The sequence below is a fragment of the Genypterus blacodes genome, unplaced genomic scaffold, assembly GCF_046128005.1.
Source record: "Genypterus blacodes isolate CSIRO-AG114 ecotype Tasmania unplaced genomic scaffold, CSIRO-AGI_Gbla_v1 ptg000058l_1, whole genome shotgun sequence".
NCBI lineage: Eukaryota > Metazoa > Chordata > Actinopteri > Ophidiiformes > Ophidiidae > Genypterus > Genypterus blacodes.
This window is the reverse complement of record NW_027466870.1, coordinates 2,319,137-2,338,449: the sequence shown is the minus strand read 5'-3', so window position 1 is coordinate 2,338,449 and position 19,313 is coordinate 2,319,137. Positions and strand designations below refer to the sequence as shown.

Genomic DNA, 19,313 nt, shown 5'->3' with positions numbered 1-19,313 from the left:
GTGTGTGTGTGTGTGTGTGTGTGCGCGCGCGAGCTGCTCGCTGTCAAAGGCAGAGGGATTCACACAGAAACCCCTGGACTGTAACAAAGGCTGAGGTACAAGAAATGGACACAACGCTAATGAGGTAAAGCTGACCCTGGTGACCTTACACACAGAGAGTAAATCCTGACACCTGCCTCAGACCACGGCTGAACACACGCGCCGCATACAGACAGGCACACAGGCACACATCACAAAGCACAACAGAGAATAATAATAAGGGAAGATATATTCTGTCCTCAAAACGCTGATGTTACTAACACTGCTGAAGAGTTACAACCATTACTGAGCAAAAGTGCCTCATCTTCATTTACAATAATGTATTATCATGATCATCACTGTGATATCACAATATCAAATCTACGTCAGAACAAACAGATCAGACTGTCAAAGAAACCGATCAATTTGTAGCTCTGACTGACAATACGAGCACACACCCAAATTGGACAACATCAAATAGAAGAAAAACAACAAAAAACGTGTGTGTGTCTGTGTGTCTGTGTGTCTTTGTGTGTGTGTGTGTGTGTGTGTGTGACTGACCAGTGGTCATCATGGCTGGCTAGTGCTTGGCTGTACAGTTCTTCCAGCTGGTCTAGCGGCAAACCGTGTGTTGTGGTTGACCGTCTGGAGTCCCATGGGCGCTCCTGGCACGAGTGTCGCCTCCACAGGGGCGGCAGCAGCAGCGGCCCAGAGAAACGCCGCCGCACCGCCTGGTTGATTGCAGGAAGGGACTCACGACGACCCTGAGGCCAGAGAGAACAGAGGTTTACACTTAAAATGTGTGAATATGTCACATACATTATTCAGTAGAATGCAATGTAGGAAATAGCTCAAGGCCCAACTGAGAATCGAATCAGTGGCTTACTTAGATTTACATTTCTCTTAATACCCTGAAAACAAAACACATTCGGTCCCAGAGAATCAACAAAGTAATGATGAATCTACATGCATAACTGTGGCCTGAGGACTTTTGTTGCTCCAGGGACCTGTGGCATCTAACCGAGCTAATATAGGCACGGCACGCACACGTTGCACCTGACAGTAAGTAAGAAAAAGACAATTTAATGCCCTTTCCAGTCGATGAAATTGGCTGTTTTGCATAAACACCCTGAGAATTAAACATTCAGTGATGTGATTTCATGGAGCGGAGCAGTAACAGGCGACAGGATGTGAGAAAGTAGCTCCCTCTGTTTGACAAATGACAATGTGGCAGATCAAGCCTAAGCCTAAGTGTGTGTGTGTGTGTGTGTGTGTGTGTGTGTGTGTGTGTGTGTGTGTGTGTGTGTGTGTGTGTGTATGTGTGTGGCTCAACCAGGGTTTATCCTCCTTCAGCAAATGTCAAATGAAATTGAGGCAGGCCAAGAAAACACACACACTCACAAACGCACGCTGTGTAGTTTGGGCTTTCGGTGTGAACTCGGTGACATCTGCCCTCCTGGACAAACCAGGAATGCATCTGCGGTAACCAAACATCAGTGAGTGGCTGCCATCTACACCACTGCTGACACTTACACAACTCCTTAAGAATCTTCTTTCCCTTTTGGAAACACGAGCAGATTATTCAGGGCCTGTAAAGGTCTTGAACAGGACTTCATTTACTCTATTTTCTGTTTTGTCTTCTGGACTAAGAATCACACAGATCTTAGACTGTTTTGAAACTTAAACGTAATAAATGTGTTGTTTCAGTCAGCTACATCTGAAATGATCCTTATCATGTACACGCGAATAAACAGTAACTGTATCAACCACAAAGGGGAGGACCTTTAGATGACAAGGATCAATAAAACAATGTCTTTGAATGAAGTAATTAAGACTTGTTGATGTTTTTATACCTCTGCCAGTGTCTTACCTTACTTTGTACACTCACAACAACCAAATTCTCAATTCACTATTTTACTGTATATGAAGAAATCATCTCAATTGCAAATATGGCATAAGCTTCCTCCCTTCGGTTCCGCCTCTCTTCCTCTTCTCTGCGGCTGTAAAGACTCACAGGGGGGAGTGAAATCTAATGCAATCCAAGTGAAACCCGATCTGACAGACCACAGAGTGGATTGTGTAGACTCATTTCGTCATTACACACGTTACACACAGAGGGTTGGACTCCCCACACCCAGGGGCAGAAGCTTCTCCTTTGATTTGTAGGATTTCACCGTCTGACATGTGCAATCTTAAGGGTTAATATCAGTTGATTTGTAAAATAATACTCAAATGGCTTTATAAGATCGGCTGAGTCAGCACAAATCTACCTAAACATGCAATTCTGAAAAAGTGGACCCCGCAGTCATCGTTTTGTAAAACTAGAGAAAAACTTAAAAGCCCATATCTTGGACAAGGAAGGAGCAGGAAAGTAAACAATTCAGACACAGCCTGAATTGGGCTGAATGTGGCCCCAAACTAAAATGAGTTTGACCCCCCTGATGTAGCAGATCAAAAATAACCTCATATTTTCTTTCCAATCTTGACATTTTGGAGGTCAGAGGTTTTTCACCAACGATCACCCCATTTACACAACACCTTTCCAGGTTGCCTCGCCGTGTTGGCGTCCCCCTTCTCGCTTGCCGATGGAGAGTAGAGAGGAAGCGGTTGTGCTGCTGTGTTATCACCTGGCTATCCCCCCGTCACACCACACACCAGAAGGTGAGAATGAGATGGAAGCAGTTAGGGCTGGTGTGTGATCCAATGAGACGACGGGCGCTCAGCAGGGGACTCTACATGATGCTCTGTCCAATAATAGCAATGTGTTGATGGTGATGTGACACGCTCTCACCCAAAAAAAAGCACACAGAGGGAATCACACCCCAAACCCTAACTGCAGATTTAGTAACCACGGTCGCTTACTAAAGAAAAACTACAGGCTCGGTTCAAATCATCATTTATGTTCACATTTTTGGCGGCGGTGATTTCACGTAGAAACACACAGCTGCTGTCATCGTGGGTTCAAAACGCACTTAGTCCCACTTTGACGCAGCACACACAAACTAAACTTAGAGAATGGAAAAACATAAACACCATCCAGACTCTCTTTCTCTCCCCAACATCTTTGCAAATCAGCTGATTAGTTTGTTTTCCAAATGTGGCCTCGGCACTTGAACACACATCAGACTCCAACGCACAATTCTCACAACGCCTGCGTCAATCTTCATCTATCTTTGCAGCTCAAACAGCTTTATAATTCAGATTTGAGCGTTCAGAAAAACAAATGTGGAGTGTTGATGGGTGTTACAAATCATGAGAAGGGGAGAGAAGGGGAGAGAAGGGGAGGGCTTCACAGTTAAGAGCTGTGTGTTGAATCGAGGCTAATTACTGAAGCCCTTCTGCTCTCCTGTGTCTGTGTGTGTCTGTGTGTCTGTGTGTCTGTGTCTCTGTGTGTGTGTGTGTGTGTACACCCCCACACACAAACAGATTACATACCTATAAATAATAAACACTTACATACAGTCTATCCACATACGTAAAGATATACTGCTACATGTACCCGTGTCTCATGACTGCATATGTGAATATCCCCACAACACAAACACAGACGTGCTGATAAAGACAAAGCGGATAAGATTAAGAGCATCTAATCATGGACATGAATTTGTGTCATCGCTGTTTCCATAATTGGGAAAATTTGTTTTAATTTCAAACCATCAGAATGCAGACACGAGCGAGCCAAGTGTCTGTCTGTCTGTGCCTGTGTGTCTGTGTGTCTGTGTGTCTGTGTGTGTGTGTGTGTGTGTGTCTCTCGATGCTTACAGCCAGACACTGACACTTTGATCGAATAAGCCCAGTGGGGTGTAAAGGGTATGATTAGCTACCATTTATAGTCAAGTCTCCAATCAACTTCAGCTCCCTCTACAGAACTCTGTGGGCGGGTTTGAGTGTGTGTGCGTGCGTGTGCGTGTGTGTGTGTGTCAAGATTATGTCGTGATTACTCAGGCAGACAAATGGAAGCTTTTTTTTTTTTTTTTTTTACATCTGGAACTTTCCAAAGTTCACTTCCACTTCAGTCAAAGTAAAGCTGGAAGGTTTTCCGTTGCATTTTCGGCTCAGTTTAGCTCAGATAATGAAAATATGATCGTGTGGAGTAATGATATTATGTCAAGGCTGCATAAATCACCCATCTTGAAGTTAAAGTTGCATGTACCAAACATATCTTACATTCATGTATCAGACTAAGGCATCTGCTGCTGCTGCTGATTAATATCAAACTGCTTTAAAGTGTCAAAGAATGCATTCTAAGTAAGGCCATTTAATAACCATTCACCTTCAGTACTCAACGGCAGGAGCACATTAACCAGTTGATCTCATTAAAAGAAGATGGAAAAGTTAATGAAACGGTTCTCATGATCATGATTCATGACCTGGTTATAATTGAATAACAAAAACATCTATTTCACGCCTTCCTTCAGCTCTTCCCTGTGGTCATCGTAAACTTAACTGAGCCACACAACTCAAACAAACAGCAAGCAGCATGATGACTGAGACCATTTTCACAGGTCACAGCTGGACTTGTATCCCCTCAGGATGGCGATGGTGACACTGTGGATGAGCTGTCGGAGGTTTTTCCACTCTGCCCACTCAGATTACAGGTGTGTGCATCGCGCGTCACTTTGCCTTTGCCTTTGCCTTTGCCTTTGCCTTTGCCTTTGCCTTTGCCTTTGCCTCCCCCTCCTCCTCCCCCTCCACCTCCTCCTTTGTGTTTCTGCTCTCCCAAACTCCTGTGGCGTTCACTGATTGCTCTTTTACCACTCTGACTTACTGGAAGCAGGGGCCTGGGGGGGCTGCAGCTTATCCCAGCGGTCAGTGGGCCAGAGACAAAGATTTAGAGTTTCCAATTCCCCCTAACCGGCATGTCTTTAGATTATGGGAGCCCACGCAGACACGGAGAGATGCAGATGCAGGACGCCACAGTCCAGGCTGCCTTTGAGCACATTGCAGTTTTCAGATTGTATGCAATCATTTGTTCTTTTCTGCAGTTATATGTGCAATGATTGATTTTATGTGAAGCACAATGTAACAATGGTTCTGATAATCACTATACAATAAACTTTATTATTGTGCTCCTTATCATATCAGCATAAGCATATCTGATCAACATAAGCAGTTTTTCCTGTTTGGTCACTGCTGCAGACACCTGACGTGACTCTGACTTGTTCATTAGCATTTACGTACGCGAGTGTCGGATATCTCTGCGTGTCCTCAGGGTCGTTAGTAAAGAGAGAACAAAGCCGTGGAGTTAAGATAACACTTTTATGGCTGTGGGGTAATCTCGGCTGTAAAACACAGTCATCATGTGAAAGGGAGTGTAAAGCCTGAGAGACGTGATGTGACGCCCTGCCACACACTGAGAATGAGGTTTGGATCTTAAGATGTATAACTAAAGTAAACCTGCAGGCTTGATAAGGCAGATAGGAGCCTTGGGTGTGTGTGTGTGTGTGTGTGTGTGTGTGTGTGTGTGTGTGTGTGTGTGTGTGTGTGTGTGTGTGTGTGTGTGTGAGTGAGTGAGTGGTGGGGTTTTTTTTTTTACCTCAAAGCGAGACATTGGTGCAGGTTAGCCGTTACAGCAGCTGGAAAACAGAATTTGGAAAAGAATCAACACAATTTTCTCCAAACCACAGAACACACAACAATGCTATCATATATTGGTGGCTGCTCCTTGAGGTTGTGACTCCAAATGAGGTCAATACCATTTAAGTCATAGGTCTTAATAATCAAGCAAACAGGCAAAACTAAAACGTTTCATTGTCTTTAAATCATTTGCGGTAACTCTTCTTTGCCGTTTTCAAAACATGATTAACTAGACGAAACTAACTTTGGCTGTAACAAGGTCTTTTTTTTTATTTTATATAGGCATCCAATAAAAACGTGCTTCCACTACCAAGTGCTTCTTCCACCAGCGGAGCCTCTGGCCCTCTGTCTTCTGTGCCTCCGTCTGCCAGAGCTTTTCCCATCTTTAATCCCTGTCTTAGTGCCAGACACACACAGAGGCACATTTCCTTTCAACCGCGTTGCTTTCTCACAAATAGCTCCTCATTTCCCTATCGTAGGCTGATTGCGATGCGTCTTTGCATTTAATAAGGAAGGACCCTACTGGCAAGTTCTCCGATTGTAATTAGACCCTTAATTATGCCAATTATCAAAGCCTCTGTATCTGGAAGTATCTGTGATTAAAATGATACAGATGAATGAATCATACATCATAACAGCAACTCTTGATTTTCATTATTGTTTCATCTTCAACTGAATTCAATTAACTGATGATTTGTTTGGTATAGAAGAAGAAAATATTCAACACACACACGGCCTATGTGTGTATGTCCCCTTTCTGCAGTTATAACACTTTCTAGTAAAGATATATTTCCAATTTGATCTTGTTCACAAACATTTCCTCACTTAACATATAAAGTCCTATCTTGTATCGTCCCATTTTCAGACAATTATTATGAATTTACAGTTAAAATTCTTGAGATTTAACCAGTAATGTTCTGGTATGGAAAAGTTTGGGACAAGATGTTTTGTGGGGCTTCATTTCATCAACGTTCACACTCTTAAGTGTGTGTAGTGGGAGTTGAACCTCCAACCCGGGCACCGCTGAGTCTGCAAAGGTTTACTATCGGCGTCGAGGTGTCCTCGTCTTCAATTCTGCAATCAGCAGTCATCCTACAGTGAACACGCAATGCATCTTGTGATGCTGTGGCGGTGACGCAGAACAGATAGGCTTGTTAAAACTCAAAGTGATAAAGCCTGAAGAGAGAGCAACGTTCAAGACAACAAATCCATTGAGTCAAACGGAGAGCATACTACCAGCTCCCTAAACACGCACACACTGACGCATACACTCAAAGCACTAAGCGCATGGAAACTCCCTCTGATACAGATGTGACTAAAGGTGTTAGAGCCCTTTAAATTAAAACAAAAACCCAATTATTCTCAAACTCACAGATTTCAATGAAACTCTGTTGGCATGTTAGTCGGACATCCATCAAATCCGGTGTGACCTAGGCACTGTACTAAGCCCTTTGATATTTTGAACCATAAATCAAAGCATCAACGTGAAAGTGTCTTTCAGTCGCATGTCAATGAAAAAAGGATTTTTGTTTGGGTTGTTCTCCATGCTGATTTGTAAACTACTGATAAGACAAACAGCAGTTTTGTAGCCGGTATCTATCCCAATCTGCAGTGAGTCATGTAGACACACAACGATTTGGGCATTGCTTCTACAAATGTTTGCAGATCAAACAGCTTCAGATTGTGCTGAGTGATAAGAACAGACAGACAGACTCAGTGTTGGGAGAGCATGCCATCTAATGGACGCAGGCAGGACTGGAACACAAGTTTTCTGTGACTTTTTGGTGAATTGATGACGTGAAGTTTCTCCTGTCATCCAAACAGGTTAGACTGACTGGAGCGTACTATGCAGGTGGAAATTTGCTTGACAAATGCAGAAGGCCTTGGGTCCTTGAAGCATTGATGCCCCATACTTCTATGCAGTATTTTTATTTCAGCATTATCTTATCGTTTAAGAATACAAAATCCCATGGCAGAGACTCAAACGTAAACTAACCAACTGAGGCTGAATCTTACAACAACAACAACAATGTTTCAAATTATTCACAACTGATTCTAATATCAATCTGATGTTTTAATAACTGCAGTATCCCTGGAGTAAGATAACTCTGAATTTAAACTCAAAGCACCACAACAACAATAAACAAAATCATAACTATGTGCTGAAGAGGAGAAAACAACAGCAGGAACAAAGTGCAGTCGGCATGTTTAAATATGAATTTGTGTGTGTGTGTGTGTGTGTGTGTGTGTGTGTGTGTGTGTGTGTGTGTGTGTGTGTGTTGGGGGGGAAGGGGGGCTGAGGCAGAATGAAGGAAGCAGATATGAAGGAAGGAAAGCGGAGATAAAGACAGGAGGGAGGGATTACATAAATATTTTAGGGAAATGCATTCCATGACTCTTTGCTCATGAAGCTACAGGCACACTTCTGCCTCAATGTACTGCAGTGCACAATACAACGAGTACAATAGAATACCTCACAGTTAACTAGAACATACAGCAGAAACCCTGTGGTTCTCAATAACACTAAGAGGTTTATCATACATAAAAAAGGTTAGGAAAACAATCATAAAGGATATTAAAATACTACATAGAAGTATAGGGCTTTAACTATAGGAATTTTCCAGATTGTTGAATTGGTTTAATAATCAACTGCTAATAATAACTAACTACTTGGTCACATGATTGATTATAAAAGTTGTCATCAATTAATATTCTGATGTATCTCTGATGTATCTCACCTCAGCACTGATAGGCGCACAATAAACTCTTCTCAAGAACAATTTTAGTATATTGTAAAGATACCATAGAGGGGCACACAGAAAAACAGGATGAGCTCACTGCTGAACAGGCAGAACATCTTGAAAGTATATTATCACCAACAAACAAAGCATAGGAGGCATGATAAGAGCAGTTTCAACACACTTGGAGTCGCTTTGTTATCATTAAATGGACACTTTGGGATTCCTGTAGTGTTTCTTTCTCTAACTGGGGAGTAAAACTGACAGTAAACTGTAAAAACACTCGTGTTGACCACACAAATGACGCGCTGTTTCGTTTTGTGTGAAAATCCTCAGCTGCCTCAGTGAGCAGGAGGAATATCAAAGTTTTAAAGTTGTTATGGTGGAAGTTTCGTGAACGGAGCTTGACTCACCGTTCCGTTCCGTCCGTCACTCTGCGGGCTTTTTTTCTGCGGTGAAAGTGCGAAAAGTGCCGCCGGACCCGTTGAAGTTGTTCGTCAGGTAAAGGTGCTCCATGTGTCGCATTTTTCCATTTTTATTGCTGCTGCTTTTTAGACTTCAAACTCTGCTTCACGCGCGGCTGATGCGTGCGCTGCCGTCACCGTGACGTCAGGGTCACATGACAGGAAGTCTAACCGTACTACGTAAACAAACCAACTCAGGGGCCACAAGGGCTTCCAGACACAATTAAATAAAATTAATAACCTGTCTGTCTGTCTGTCTGTCTGTCGTGAGTAACAGCATCAACATCTCATCATCTACATCTTGTTTAACATCCAGCCAACATTCAACATTCAGAGTCCACTGTATATTTTTATTTTCCTTAATTATATTTTCACTTCTGCCTCTCTGTAACTTGATTCTGTCCCCGCCCCCAGCTCCTGTTGCACACCTGGCTGTCTGAGGTGTCTCTTTGTGAATGGCCTCTCCTGTGTCCTAATCTGGTTCATCATTTCCTCTTTATGCAATATATTAAGGGTTTTTCTTTAGAGAAGTTTTCCTCGTCCTCTTAGAGAACAGGAACAGGCCTTTAAAGCCGTTTGAGATGTTCTATGTGATATTGTCCTATACAAATAAACTTGATTTCACTTGATTTCATTGCGATTATCTTTCAGAAAAATAAATTATTTATTTTGTATAGTAAGCAACACTGTACACTGTGATTTTAGGCAGATCAAAAAGAGGAAAAATAGGTCCTGAGTAAGAACTGAGGTCACCCTCATTAGTATGAAAAACCAACAGACCAAAAACAAGCCAGAGACACTAAGATCGCACACCTGTGTAGCATGTCCAAGACACTAAGACACAAGACCATTTAAAATGTATTTTGTTCATAGGAATTTTATTTTATTTCCTTTTCAGCATCATCACATTTACAAACATCACATCACCTGTGAAAGTGCTTAACTGATACATACATTGGGTCTATTGCGTTTGATTTTGTCACACTTGCACAAGTAAATAATTTTTCCAACTAGTTTGAACTCCCCGAGTTATAGTGAACATCCAACGTACCAAATCATGTTGAACAACAAATGTGTCCAATTACAGAAGGAACTTGCGTTCAACATGCTGGTCCATTGAGGCTTTAAAAAGAGACTAAAGTAAACTATAGATTCATACACATAGATTCACTCAGCACTAGTAACAGCCTGCGATATGTGTGTGTCGCCCATGTTACACTGCAGAAAAATGCATGGTAGTCAGAATATGTTGTGTGTGTTTCAGTCGATGCTCCAGATACAGTAGCTAAGACGTTTTTCTTTTAGTTAATCAGAAAAATATAATAAATACAGTAGTTAAGTTAAACCTTGGCTATAGGTTTAACTTATGGAATGATATAGAAATAAAGGAATGTACAGATCAGCTTTGCGGCATGATTAAATATGGTTAAGCAGAGGATTACACGCATGTTAACAGCAGCAATTTTTAAAACTATGATCATGTGCAGTATTGGCAACGTTCACATAGTTTGTTAGGAGTTGTTGTTCTGCACACATTCAGAGGCCGAAAAGATTTGCTGGTTAAGTTAAACCAGTTTAATGAATAAGCCAAAAAGACCTTAGACCTTAACTTAGCTGACTGACCAACTACAATGCAGGACAGCACTCACAGAGGACATAGTAGGGCTAGACTGAGCTTGCAAGGTTAAATGACTGGTTTCCATTAATCATTAATTATTCTATTAATTTTCCTGATATTGGTTAGGCTTCATAGACAATACTGAAGTCTTCATGTTCTCTCTATTGCCTTTGTTGCATCATCTGTGACAGAAAAACTGGTATTGACAGTATTGAAGACAAACAAAATCCAAACATTTTTATCTGTAACTCATTCAAGAACATTTCATTTGGACCAGTTTGGCTCACGTTACAGTTTACCTTTTGTGTTAAACAGTTGCTATTTTCAAAAGGTAAGGAGGAGGCGTTGCTGCAAGCAGACAGCTAAGAAGGGCAAAGGTCAGTGCGAAGGCAGATATATCCCTGTTGATAGAAGTGCCACAAACACTGAAAACCTTTCAATCTTTTCTTTGAAACGGGAGACGGTTCAAGCTTTCTGTCCTTTTGTTCTGAAACGGGGGAAGGTCTCGCAAAAATACACACACTAAGCAACACACACATCAGACTGGACCCCTCTTCACTTCAGTGTTTGATGAAGTCCTCGGTGTCACTTTGAGTAGTGTGCAATTGGCGACTCTTCATTCACTTTGCTCTGCAGCGAGGAGAAGAAATCAAAGAGGTGTGACAAAGATAAAGACAGGATTCATGAGAAGCTGCAACAAGCCTGATTCTGCAGTCAAAGCATGTATGGCCCCAGTATACTGTACGTATGCTCTGTATGGCTGTATAGAGTGCACTTTGTTCTAATCTTCCATGCTGCTCTGTTCACAGCAGGTCCAGTCATGTGGCAATATAGTTTAACAGATAGCTGAAGACTGTAGTCATATTCCAGAGTGTGTTTTATTTTCATATCTTGAATTATCTATGGAGAAAAGGAGACGCTGTTCTCCACACACTGGAGTCTTGATGGTGAATTACAGTTTAATGTGAAACATTAGGACCGCATGATACTGCGAGTGACCTACTGCCCCACACAAAGAGACAGACATGGTGAAGACATCGAGCTTTCGTTTGAAATGGACTGATGCGTCATGTCATCTTACCACACTAGCCTACTTCTGAAATTCTCACACACTCTAATCTTATCAAGTTTCCTGTTTATTTCAAAGGATGTGCAGAAAACCGCCATGTTCGCCTCTGCCCCCGAAAGGAAAGTGGCAGCCATGATGCACTGGCAAAGTCACAGGGTGCACACAATTCTGTGAATGCTCCAAGTAATGCATGACTGCAGAGGACACGAGTTGTGTACTTCTAGGCAACATCTGAAAGAACCTTTTAAAGTATTCAGCCTAAAAATGTGGCCTACAAATTCAGAGGGTCGAGCTCCTGAATTGACTAACAGCATTTGTATTGCCACACATTGTATGGTCTCGTTTGTGAAGGTTGATTGCTTTGAACTCACCATCGGCACATCTTCAAGCCTCTCGAAGCTGGACCTCGGTGATCGGACACATTTCACTAAGGCCACCACTAGAGCGAGGCCGACCACAATGCAGAAGATGCAGAGGATTGCAACGAGGCCCGGGTTTGTCGTCAAATTGTCTTTGTGGGGGGTGAAAAACAACAAAAACAGAAACAGAAAGGTTGATTTCTCTCGATGCCTCTAAAAACTTCAGCAAAGACAGCAAATTACATTTTGGCTCCTGCTGCCGAGTACAAAGTGTAACAACTTTAAACTTGCTGGTACTCAGAGCTCAGCAAGTGCAAATGAAAAAACACATTTAACTTGACGACTTGCACATTATTGAAGCTTTGGAGATATTGATTTTCTGTGATCCATCTAATCATACACACTACAGACTACAGACCTGGGTGGGGTGTGCTCGGAATGGTGGTGTTGGGATTCCCTGAAGCTGCCGGGACTGTGGTTGTATTGGAAACTGTATGGTTGGTGAATGGGTTGGTGGTCTGGGTGGTGGTTACAGTCTGAGGGGAGGGACTGGGCTGTGTTCCCCCTGTGCCGTTGGATGTTTGGAGGGAGGTAGAGGGGGGAGGTGATGAAGATGCTGTGATTGCAGAGGTCACCTGTTGCGTTTCCTTTGTGCCGTTTCCCACAGTCAATGCAGTGGTGTTGATGAGCTGTGTGCTGCTCTGTGTGCTGCTCTGTGTTGCGGTGGTTGCCAGTGTTGTACCTATGGTGGATGGGGATGCTACAAAAAAACAAAAAGCATATGAAATTACGTGACGGTGAACAACAACCTGACTGCTGAAAGTTTTGTGTTTGTAGCCAGAAATTGTTTTTAGGGTTAGATTCAGAGCTGTAGTGTAGCCTCAATTGATCTCTAGATGATAATGTGCCATGTCATAGTCCAAACTGCATCCATATAACATATATTTTACAGTTTAATGAAAAGTTAAAAAGTACAGTGCCACCATCAGGCCAACTAGTACAAACATTTAATGGGCTCTTCCCTGGATCATGTCTAACCTGCCCACCGGTCATAAAGCTTCCAAAAGGGGGGAATGTAGGGGCACAATCATTCTCCTCTGACTTAATATGAAGCAAGTGATCCCTCAAATTTCTAAAAAAAATAGTTTTCCCAAAACAATGCTTTCATGAGCTCAGTTGCTACAGGTGTCAACAATCCACCTCCACACACAGATACACAATAGATCTCATGCAGCTTTTTTTGTTTGTCTGTGCTTTGACTAAGCACAGAAATGCGAGTAAGGAATTAAAAGGAATTCCAGCATTGTTCAGAATATTTGCATAATAGGAGTGTGAGGAGAGTTTGGCAGTTTAGCCTGTTAGTAGTCAATTTCTCCATTTAGACCAAAATGGGACAAACGCTGGAATGAAAGCATCACTTCAGCAGGTGTAGACTGAGGTCAGGTGAGGCTGTTTCGACAGAGAGGCTGTTTTGTTCAATGCTCATATTCATTTCTTAGGCAAAGTGTGTTGTGTGGAAGAAGTGTTTGCCGAAGCAGCGGTAAGGATCAAAACGGATCACTTTCACTGAACAAATATTTGTCTCGGGTGAAAGACAGACAAGGTTTTCTCATTTACTTTACAAGTAATACATCGGTTAAACTGTAACACACACTGGCTGGTGGAAGTAACTGGATACTTACTAGAAGTATTGTACATTTGAGGCACTTGTATCCTACTTGTATCCACATTGCCATTTTGTGCTCGTCTACTTTTCATAGGGAAATATTACACTTGATATTTTGTTACATACAGATGTAGACTTAAACATCATACGACTGTATATACAATATGACATTTAGATTAAAAACAGCTAAAGATTATGTTTTTATTCTAGTCTTTAGCCTACCAACATGAACAAACATTACATTTCTGATGGGCGTAGTTACAGATTCAATAATGGCTGTTGCCAGGTGACAACTCAAACACATCTGCCTTGTTTTTGCTTGATGCCACATACACACATTTTTCAGACAATCTGAAGTGTTTTAGAAGGAAGTAGTGCAGAGAAGCATGCAGTACTTTGTCTAACCTGAGAGCATGGAAATCATCGGTTTTCTATTTTGAATTTTTGATTTTATTATAAAGATTTTATTATGAATTCTTACATGGACTATTCTTAACAATTAGTACTTTCACTGTGGAGTCTTGAATACATTTTACTACTTATATTACTTTTTCAATTGCAGGATTTGTCAAGGTAATTTTGTTACACAGTAATTCTGAGCACATCTGGCAGCACCGCCGTTCTCCTTTACAGTTACACACATACCTCATCCTGAATGTAAGAATTTAACAAACCTATTTCACAACTAAGTAACAGACTCAACAGATTTGGTGTAATAACTAGAATAGTTCCTGTATACTGAGAAAGAACTTCTCCTCAGGCACAAACCGCTGCTGTTGCCGCTTGTGGCAGGACGCTTCCTGTGTGCACAACTTACTATCTACAACGGAAGATTTCAGACAAATGTTTAAACAAATGAACAGACAGGTTGAACAGGTAGAAATAAAAAAAGAAAAAAAGCTCACTTACCGGTACAGAGTGTCACTGCAAAGAGTGACACAAGTACAGTGAGGTGCATTGCAGCAGACATGTTGACTAACAGAGAGGTCATGACAGCTTCACACACAAGCGCACACACACACAAGCGCATGGGCACACACACGTGCGCCCAGACTACATCCTTGACAGCAGGATGTAGCGAGTGGCAGTGGAGGAGTGCTCTGTGTGTCTGATGGAGGATATCAAATTACTCAAGCTTAGTCAATGTTTGAATAAAGCATTTATTTACTTATACCCTCCATGCTGCTGCTGCCCATTTCCTTCTCATATAAAAGGGAAACCATGGTGAAGACACGCAGTCACTCCCTCTCTCTCTCACACACACACACCTATTCACTCACTCCCGCACAAGGACTGAGGACTTCTCTGACTTTAATGGGAGGCATGAGGAATAATGAATAATAATGAATGTTGTGATGTAATGTGGCCAAGAATAAAGCATTCCTCACTACATTTCACAATATATTCTCATATACATTGATTCCTTACATATTTTGAACAATAATGGTGGATTCCCTGACTAAATGTGAATATTCTAGGGGGATTTCAATCTGATCAAACATTGCGGCAGGAGGCATCCATCAATATTTTCACGGCTTGTCCACATTTGAGTCACGGGGGGCAGCAAGCTAAGCAAAGCGGGCCAGACTCCCCTCTCCCTGGACACACTCTCCAGCTCCTGGATCAATCAGTAAATTGAGAGCTTAACCTTCAGGCTCAGCTCTCTCTTCCCCAGACCAAACCATTGATCTCACACTCCATCTGATTGTTACTCATGAACAAGTCTCCCATTCTCGGAACCACAAAGAACTCCATGTAAAATCTCTATGCAAAAGTAAACGACAGGACACTTTTAAGAGACAATTTGCATTTATTGAGTCGTAAATCAATCAAAAAAGTGTCTTTAGGTTTAATTGTATCATACACATATTTCACAATGTCTTCTTATATATTAAATTCTCAAAAAACTTTGTGTAAAATTCACCAATAAGAAACGACTCAGACAGATCATCTGATAGGAAAACAGCAGCAGCAATAACGTTGTCAGTAATATGAAAAATAAATATAAATCTCACACTTCCATAGCCCACATCATAACATCAACTTAAAAATCACCCCATCTGCAAAAAAAAAGAAAGTGCCTTCATCTATCACATGTGTTAATATTGTGTGGTATTAAAGGACATCAGAACTGAAGTTTAATTGGAAATGCATTAAGCTGATGACCAGCATGGTGTAGTCCGCTATTATAGGAATCTCCATCAGCGAACATGATGCTCTGGTATTATTTGGTTACACACAAGTGCATTACTAGACTAAATATTAAGGCAAAACAAGTGAATACATATGCTGTGTAAAAACACAGCACCTCACATTTACACCGACTGATTAAAGCTGCTAGAAGAGACTGGAACATAAAGCAAAAGATGTTTCACACCATTCATCCATGTAAAACCACAAACGATAGAAAAAAAGGTCATGACATATAATCCAAGACTTCCCATTACAGCAGCTCTGTCGTGCCTTGCTGACAGCGTCAGTCAGGCAGTTAAACTGTATGGACACAAATATAGGACTGGATGGACATAAACCAACAAACTGGACAGAGACAAAGACAAATGGAAACATGTATGAGTGAAGGTGAACCTGCAGCGGGTCGGTCGACCACAGGAGAAACTGAGGTGTTATGTTGTATCTCTACAGTATTAGTTAAGTTCACACATGTGTATACCAGCACAGATTCATATCCACTCACTCTGACTCCTCACAGGCATCACTGCTTACAGGTCCTAGGTAAGGGCATTGGAATGTACCTGGAGAAATATCCTAGTGCCTTCAACCGATGGCAACAAGCTACAAGTCCACCTCTACGCTTTATCCACCTGTGGCTTGGGCTTCTGGAGCGCCTCCTGCTGCACATCCAAAGCACTGCTGTCCGAACCCTGCTCAGCGGGGGGGCTGTCACTCTGTCAACACAACAAAAACAATATCATCTATCCAGAGAACGATGTTAAAAAGATGAACAAATACGATATAGGCTTTATTATTTTATATAACATCAAAAATCAAGGGTCCATTCTATTAAAGATGGAATAAAGTATGGTGGAGGCATATTGTCATTTTCAACTTATATCAGAGGAAATTGTTGTTGTTTTTCTATTGAACAGTGTTGACACCTTTAGCCACAGCTGTTTAGCAAGTAAGAAAATTACTGTCCTCAAAGCACACAGTAAGTATGAAGGCATGCAAAAGCTCAGAGCGACTCAATTAAAATCCCATAACACCAGGGGGAATATTTGAGTGTAATGTGCCTTTAAAGCCTAGTGAAGCTGACTTACTCTGTGTTTGATGTAGGAAAGGTAGGTGTCCCACCCTAAGGTGACCACGCTGATGTACACAACACGGAATTTGGGTGAGACAAAGTAGAAGTTGATCAGCTGAGCCGGAGGCCAAACACAACAGTCAGCCTGTTGGCAAGAATAACACAGATTAGTGAGCAAACCCCAGCAGATTATCCAGAACAAACAAGGATAAAATGAGGAGGAGGGAAGTTTTCAAGCGGCACACTTTGCTCCTCCGCGGTGGGAAACCAGCGACATAAAGCTGGGAAACATCAACAGGGACCTGCAGGGTGTGTTTGATCTATCAGCCAATTTGCTCAGGCAGAGAGCCAGGGTTTCAGTTTTACCATCACACCTCTCGAGAAAGAAAGAAAGAAAGAAAGAAAGAGGGCCCAGACATAAACTTCTATTGCACATATTGAAACAAACCATCTCTCTCAAGTCTTCTCTCCTTCCATAGTATGTTTGCCTTAATCTTAATCACTTAGGAAAACAATACTAGAAAAGGTTTGACAATGGACATTCTGCAGATATTTTCAATAGGAAATCTCTGAGTAATCATGAATCGATTGTAATCAATACTCCAGTAATTCATATTAGGAAAAAAAGTGAGAGGCGATGAGCTGACGCTGAAAATAGTTTTTTGCTTCAGATCAAAAACTAATGTGATGTGATGAGTTTATAAAAAGAAAAGCCAAGGTGTGCGTGTGTGTGTGATTGCCTGCTGCTCCACATATGGACCTGGGATCATCTTACCTTGAAGAATTCCCAGAACTTGTCTTTAAACTCCTGCAATCCTGCCAGAAGTGTGTGTCCTTCTGTTACGCTCATGCCTGCAATAAACATGGATGTCCGTCAGACGTGCGTCACTGCTTTGATTCAGACAAACCTTCGCCAGATAAGGTTTAAGACAGGCGGGGTGTCAAACTTTACAAAACGATAACATGACAGTCAGGGAGCAAACGGTAGTTAAACCTTAAGTCTTAATCCAGACAACCTTTCAACTGCATCCGCCTCTGCTACTGACGTGCACCGTCTTCTCTGACATCACTCACATCTTTAAGAAGCAACCTTTGTACACTTGGTATGTGTGAGTTTGGGTGTGTGTGTCTCAAGAGATGCAGTGTGTGCCAACACCAGCACAAATGATGAGGTGTGTTTGTGTGCGTTGAGGGAGGAAACAGCCTACTCACCCACAAAAAACCACACTCCGAATACCGGCGAGGCCACCGCCTGGTCAACCAGAACCTTTTTACCCACTGTTTTCAGAGCTGTGCCCACATACACTCTGTCCAGCCAGGTGTACCAGTAGTGCAACGCCGGGCCCATGGAGCAACCTACCGCAAACATGCAACCTTTAAGGGGAATTAGAATAAAAACAAGAGGATTTACATCAGCAACACCTGATGTTCTGAGAGAATGAAACCTGACAGGGTGATTCACAGAGCTGGCCTCAATGACTACATTTAAATTGGGCATCTTCACCATCAACAACATAATAAAATCAATTAATATCTTAAGTAATATCTGAATCTTAACAGTAATATCTGTCCACACACACTTGCAATAAGGGCGCTTTTGTTGACATACTTTCCCCTCTTTCCTATTTTATGTCAAAAACTGGGGAAAAACTACATCCGCCAGGGGGCACTCCAATTGGAGGGATTTGTGCCAGAAGTGTTGTGGTTACGTATTTATGTGCAACCGTGAGGTGTCCCACAGCGGGATGTCTGTCCTCTGTCCTCGCCCCGCTCACCTGTCCTCCTCCAGTCTCTCACTAAGCTCTTCCCCTGGTGCAGCTCCCGGCTCTGCTGCAGGAAATCTCCAAGTGCCATGATGCCGCCGACACTCAGCGTGTTGGTCATCAGCAAGTTACGTCCCTTGAAGAGTGGCCTCAAGAAGAACCGCATACGACCCAGAAACGCTCTACCCACCTGGGGAAGCATAGTGTCGGCACAGCACAGCAGGCATCTACTGGGGCAGACACAGTCGAGTGTGCCTTGGAGGTTAACTAACGGTTAGCTAGCGGGCTAATTTAAACCAGAAAAGCACGAAGGACGACTTGACTCTGTGGCCGCGGGTGACAGCTTGATGGTCCGTTTTCTTACAAGTCAAACCTTGCTTAAAAATACTATTAATACAAAAATAATAATCTAAGTTTACCGCCGATTTGACATTTACCGGCTTGCTTCTGTCAGACACATGACAAACACGCAACAGCAATAAAGAGTAAAGACAAGCACTCTACAGAACCACAGCTGGTGTTTGAGCACCGCCTAGTGGGCTGGAGGAGGTACTACCAGACCATTTGTACACATCCTACTGCAGTGTACTACATAATTTTGATATCAGTGTAATGCTATATGGTTTTATACAATTGAAGCGCAGGTAATTTAGGTGCTCAGTAGCATATAAGTATCATGCAATATAAGTATATGTAATTTCTGGATGATGAATTTAAGTAAAATAAAAGTAAATGAATGTCTTGTTCCTCCTTGTAGGAGTGCATTACCAAACCATACT

The 19,313-nt window shown here is 42.1% G+C and overlaps 3 protein-coding genes across 4 annotated transcripts in view; all 3 read right to left on the bottom strand.

The window, feature by feature from the left end:
• LOC143002661 (3',5'-cyclic-AMP phosphodiesterase 4C-like) overlaps positions 1-8,915 on the bottom strand; it is a 62,765-nt gene extending 53,850 nt beyond the window's left edge. For both annotated transcript variants that reach the window (XM_076152922.1, XM_076152920.1), the window contains exons 1-3: positions 8,747-8,915; positions 5,555-5,594; positions 580-782 (exon numbers count right to left, since the gene is read on the bottom strand). In XM_076152922.1, the coding sequence (XP_076009037.1) occupies positions 580-782; positions 5,555-5,569 (218 nt within the window). In that variant the 5' untranslated portion in view covers positions 5,570-5,594; positions 8,747-8,915. The remainder of the gene's footprint in view (positions 1-579; positions 783-5,554; positions 5,595-8,746) is intronic.
• A 1,996-nt stretch (positions 8,916-10,911) lies between these two features.
• Positions 10,912-14,573, bottom strand: cist1 (colon, intestine and stomach enriched 1). The gene is made up of 4 exons (XM_076152819.1): positions 14,419-14,573; positions 12,262-12,603; positions 11,856-11,995; positions 10,912-11,045 (listed from the first exon to the last, which is right to left on the bottom strand). The coding sequence occupies exons 1-4, from the start codon at positions 14,537-14,539 to the stop codon at positions 11,001-11,003; spliced, it is 648 nt and encodes a 215-aa protein (XP_076008934.1). The 5' UTR covers positions 14,540-14,573; the 3' UTR covers positions 10,912-11,000.
• A 750-nt stretch (positions 14,574-15,323) lies between these two features.
• Positions 15,324-19,036, bottom strand: mpv17l2 (MPV17 mitochondrial inner membrane protein like 2). Its single transcript, XM_076152802.1, has 5 exons — positions 18,547-19,036; positions 17,984-18,145; positions 17,547-17,623; positions 16,788-16,916; positions 15,324-16,415 (listed from the first exon to the last, which is right to left on the bottom strand). The coding sequence occupies exons 1-5, from the start codon at positions 18,734-18,736 to the stop codon at positions 16,317-16,319; spliced, it is 657 nt and encodes a 218-aa protein (XP_076008917.1). The 5' UTR covers positions 18,737-19,036; the 3' UTR covers positions 15,324-16,316.
• Between the last annotated feature and the right edge of the window lie 277 nt (positions 19,037-19,313).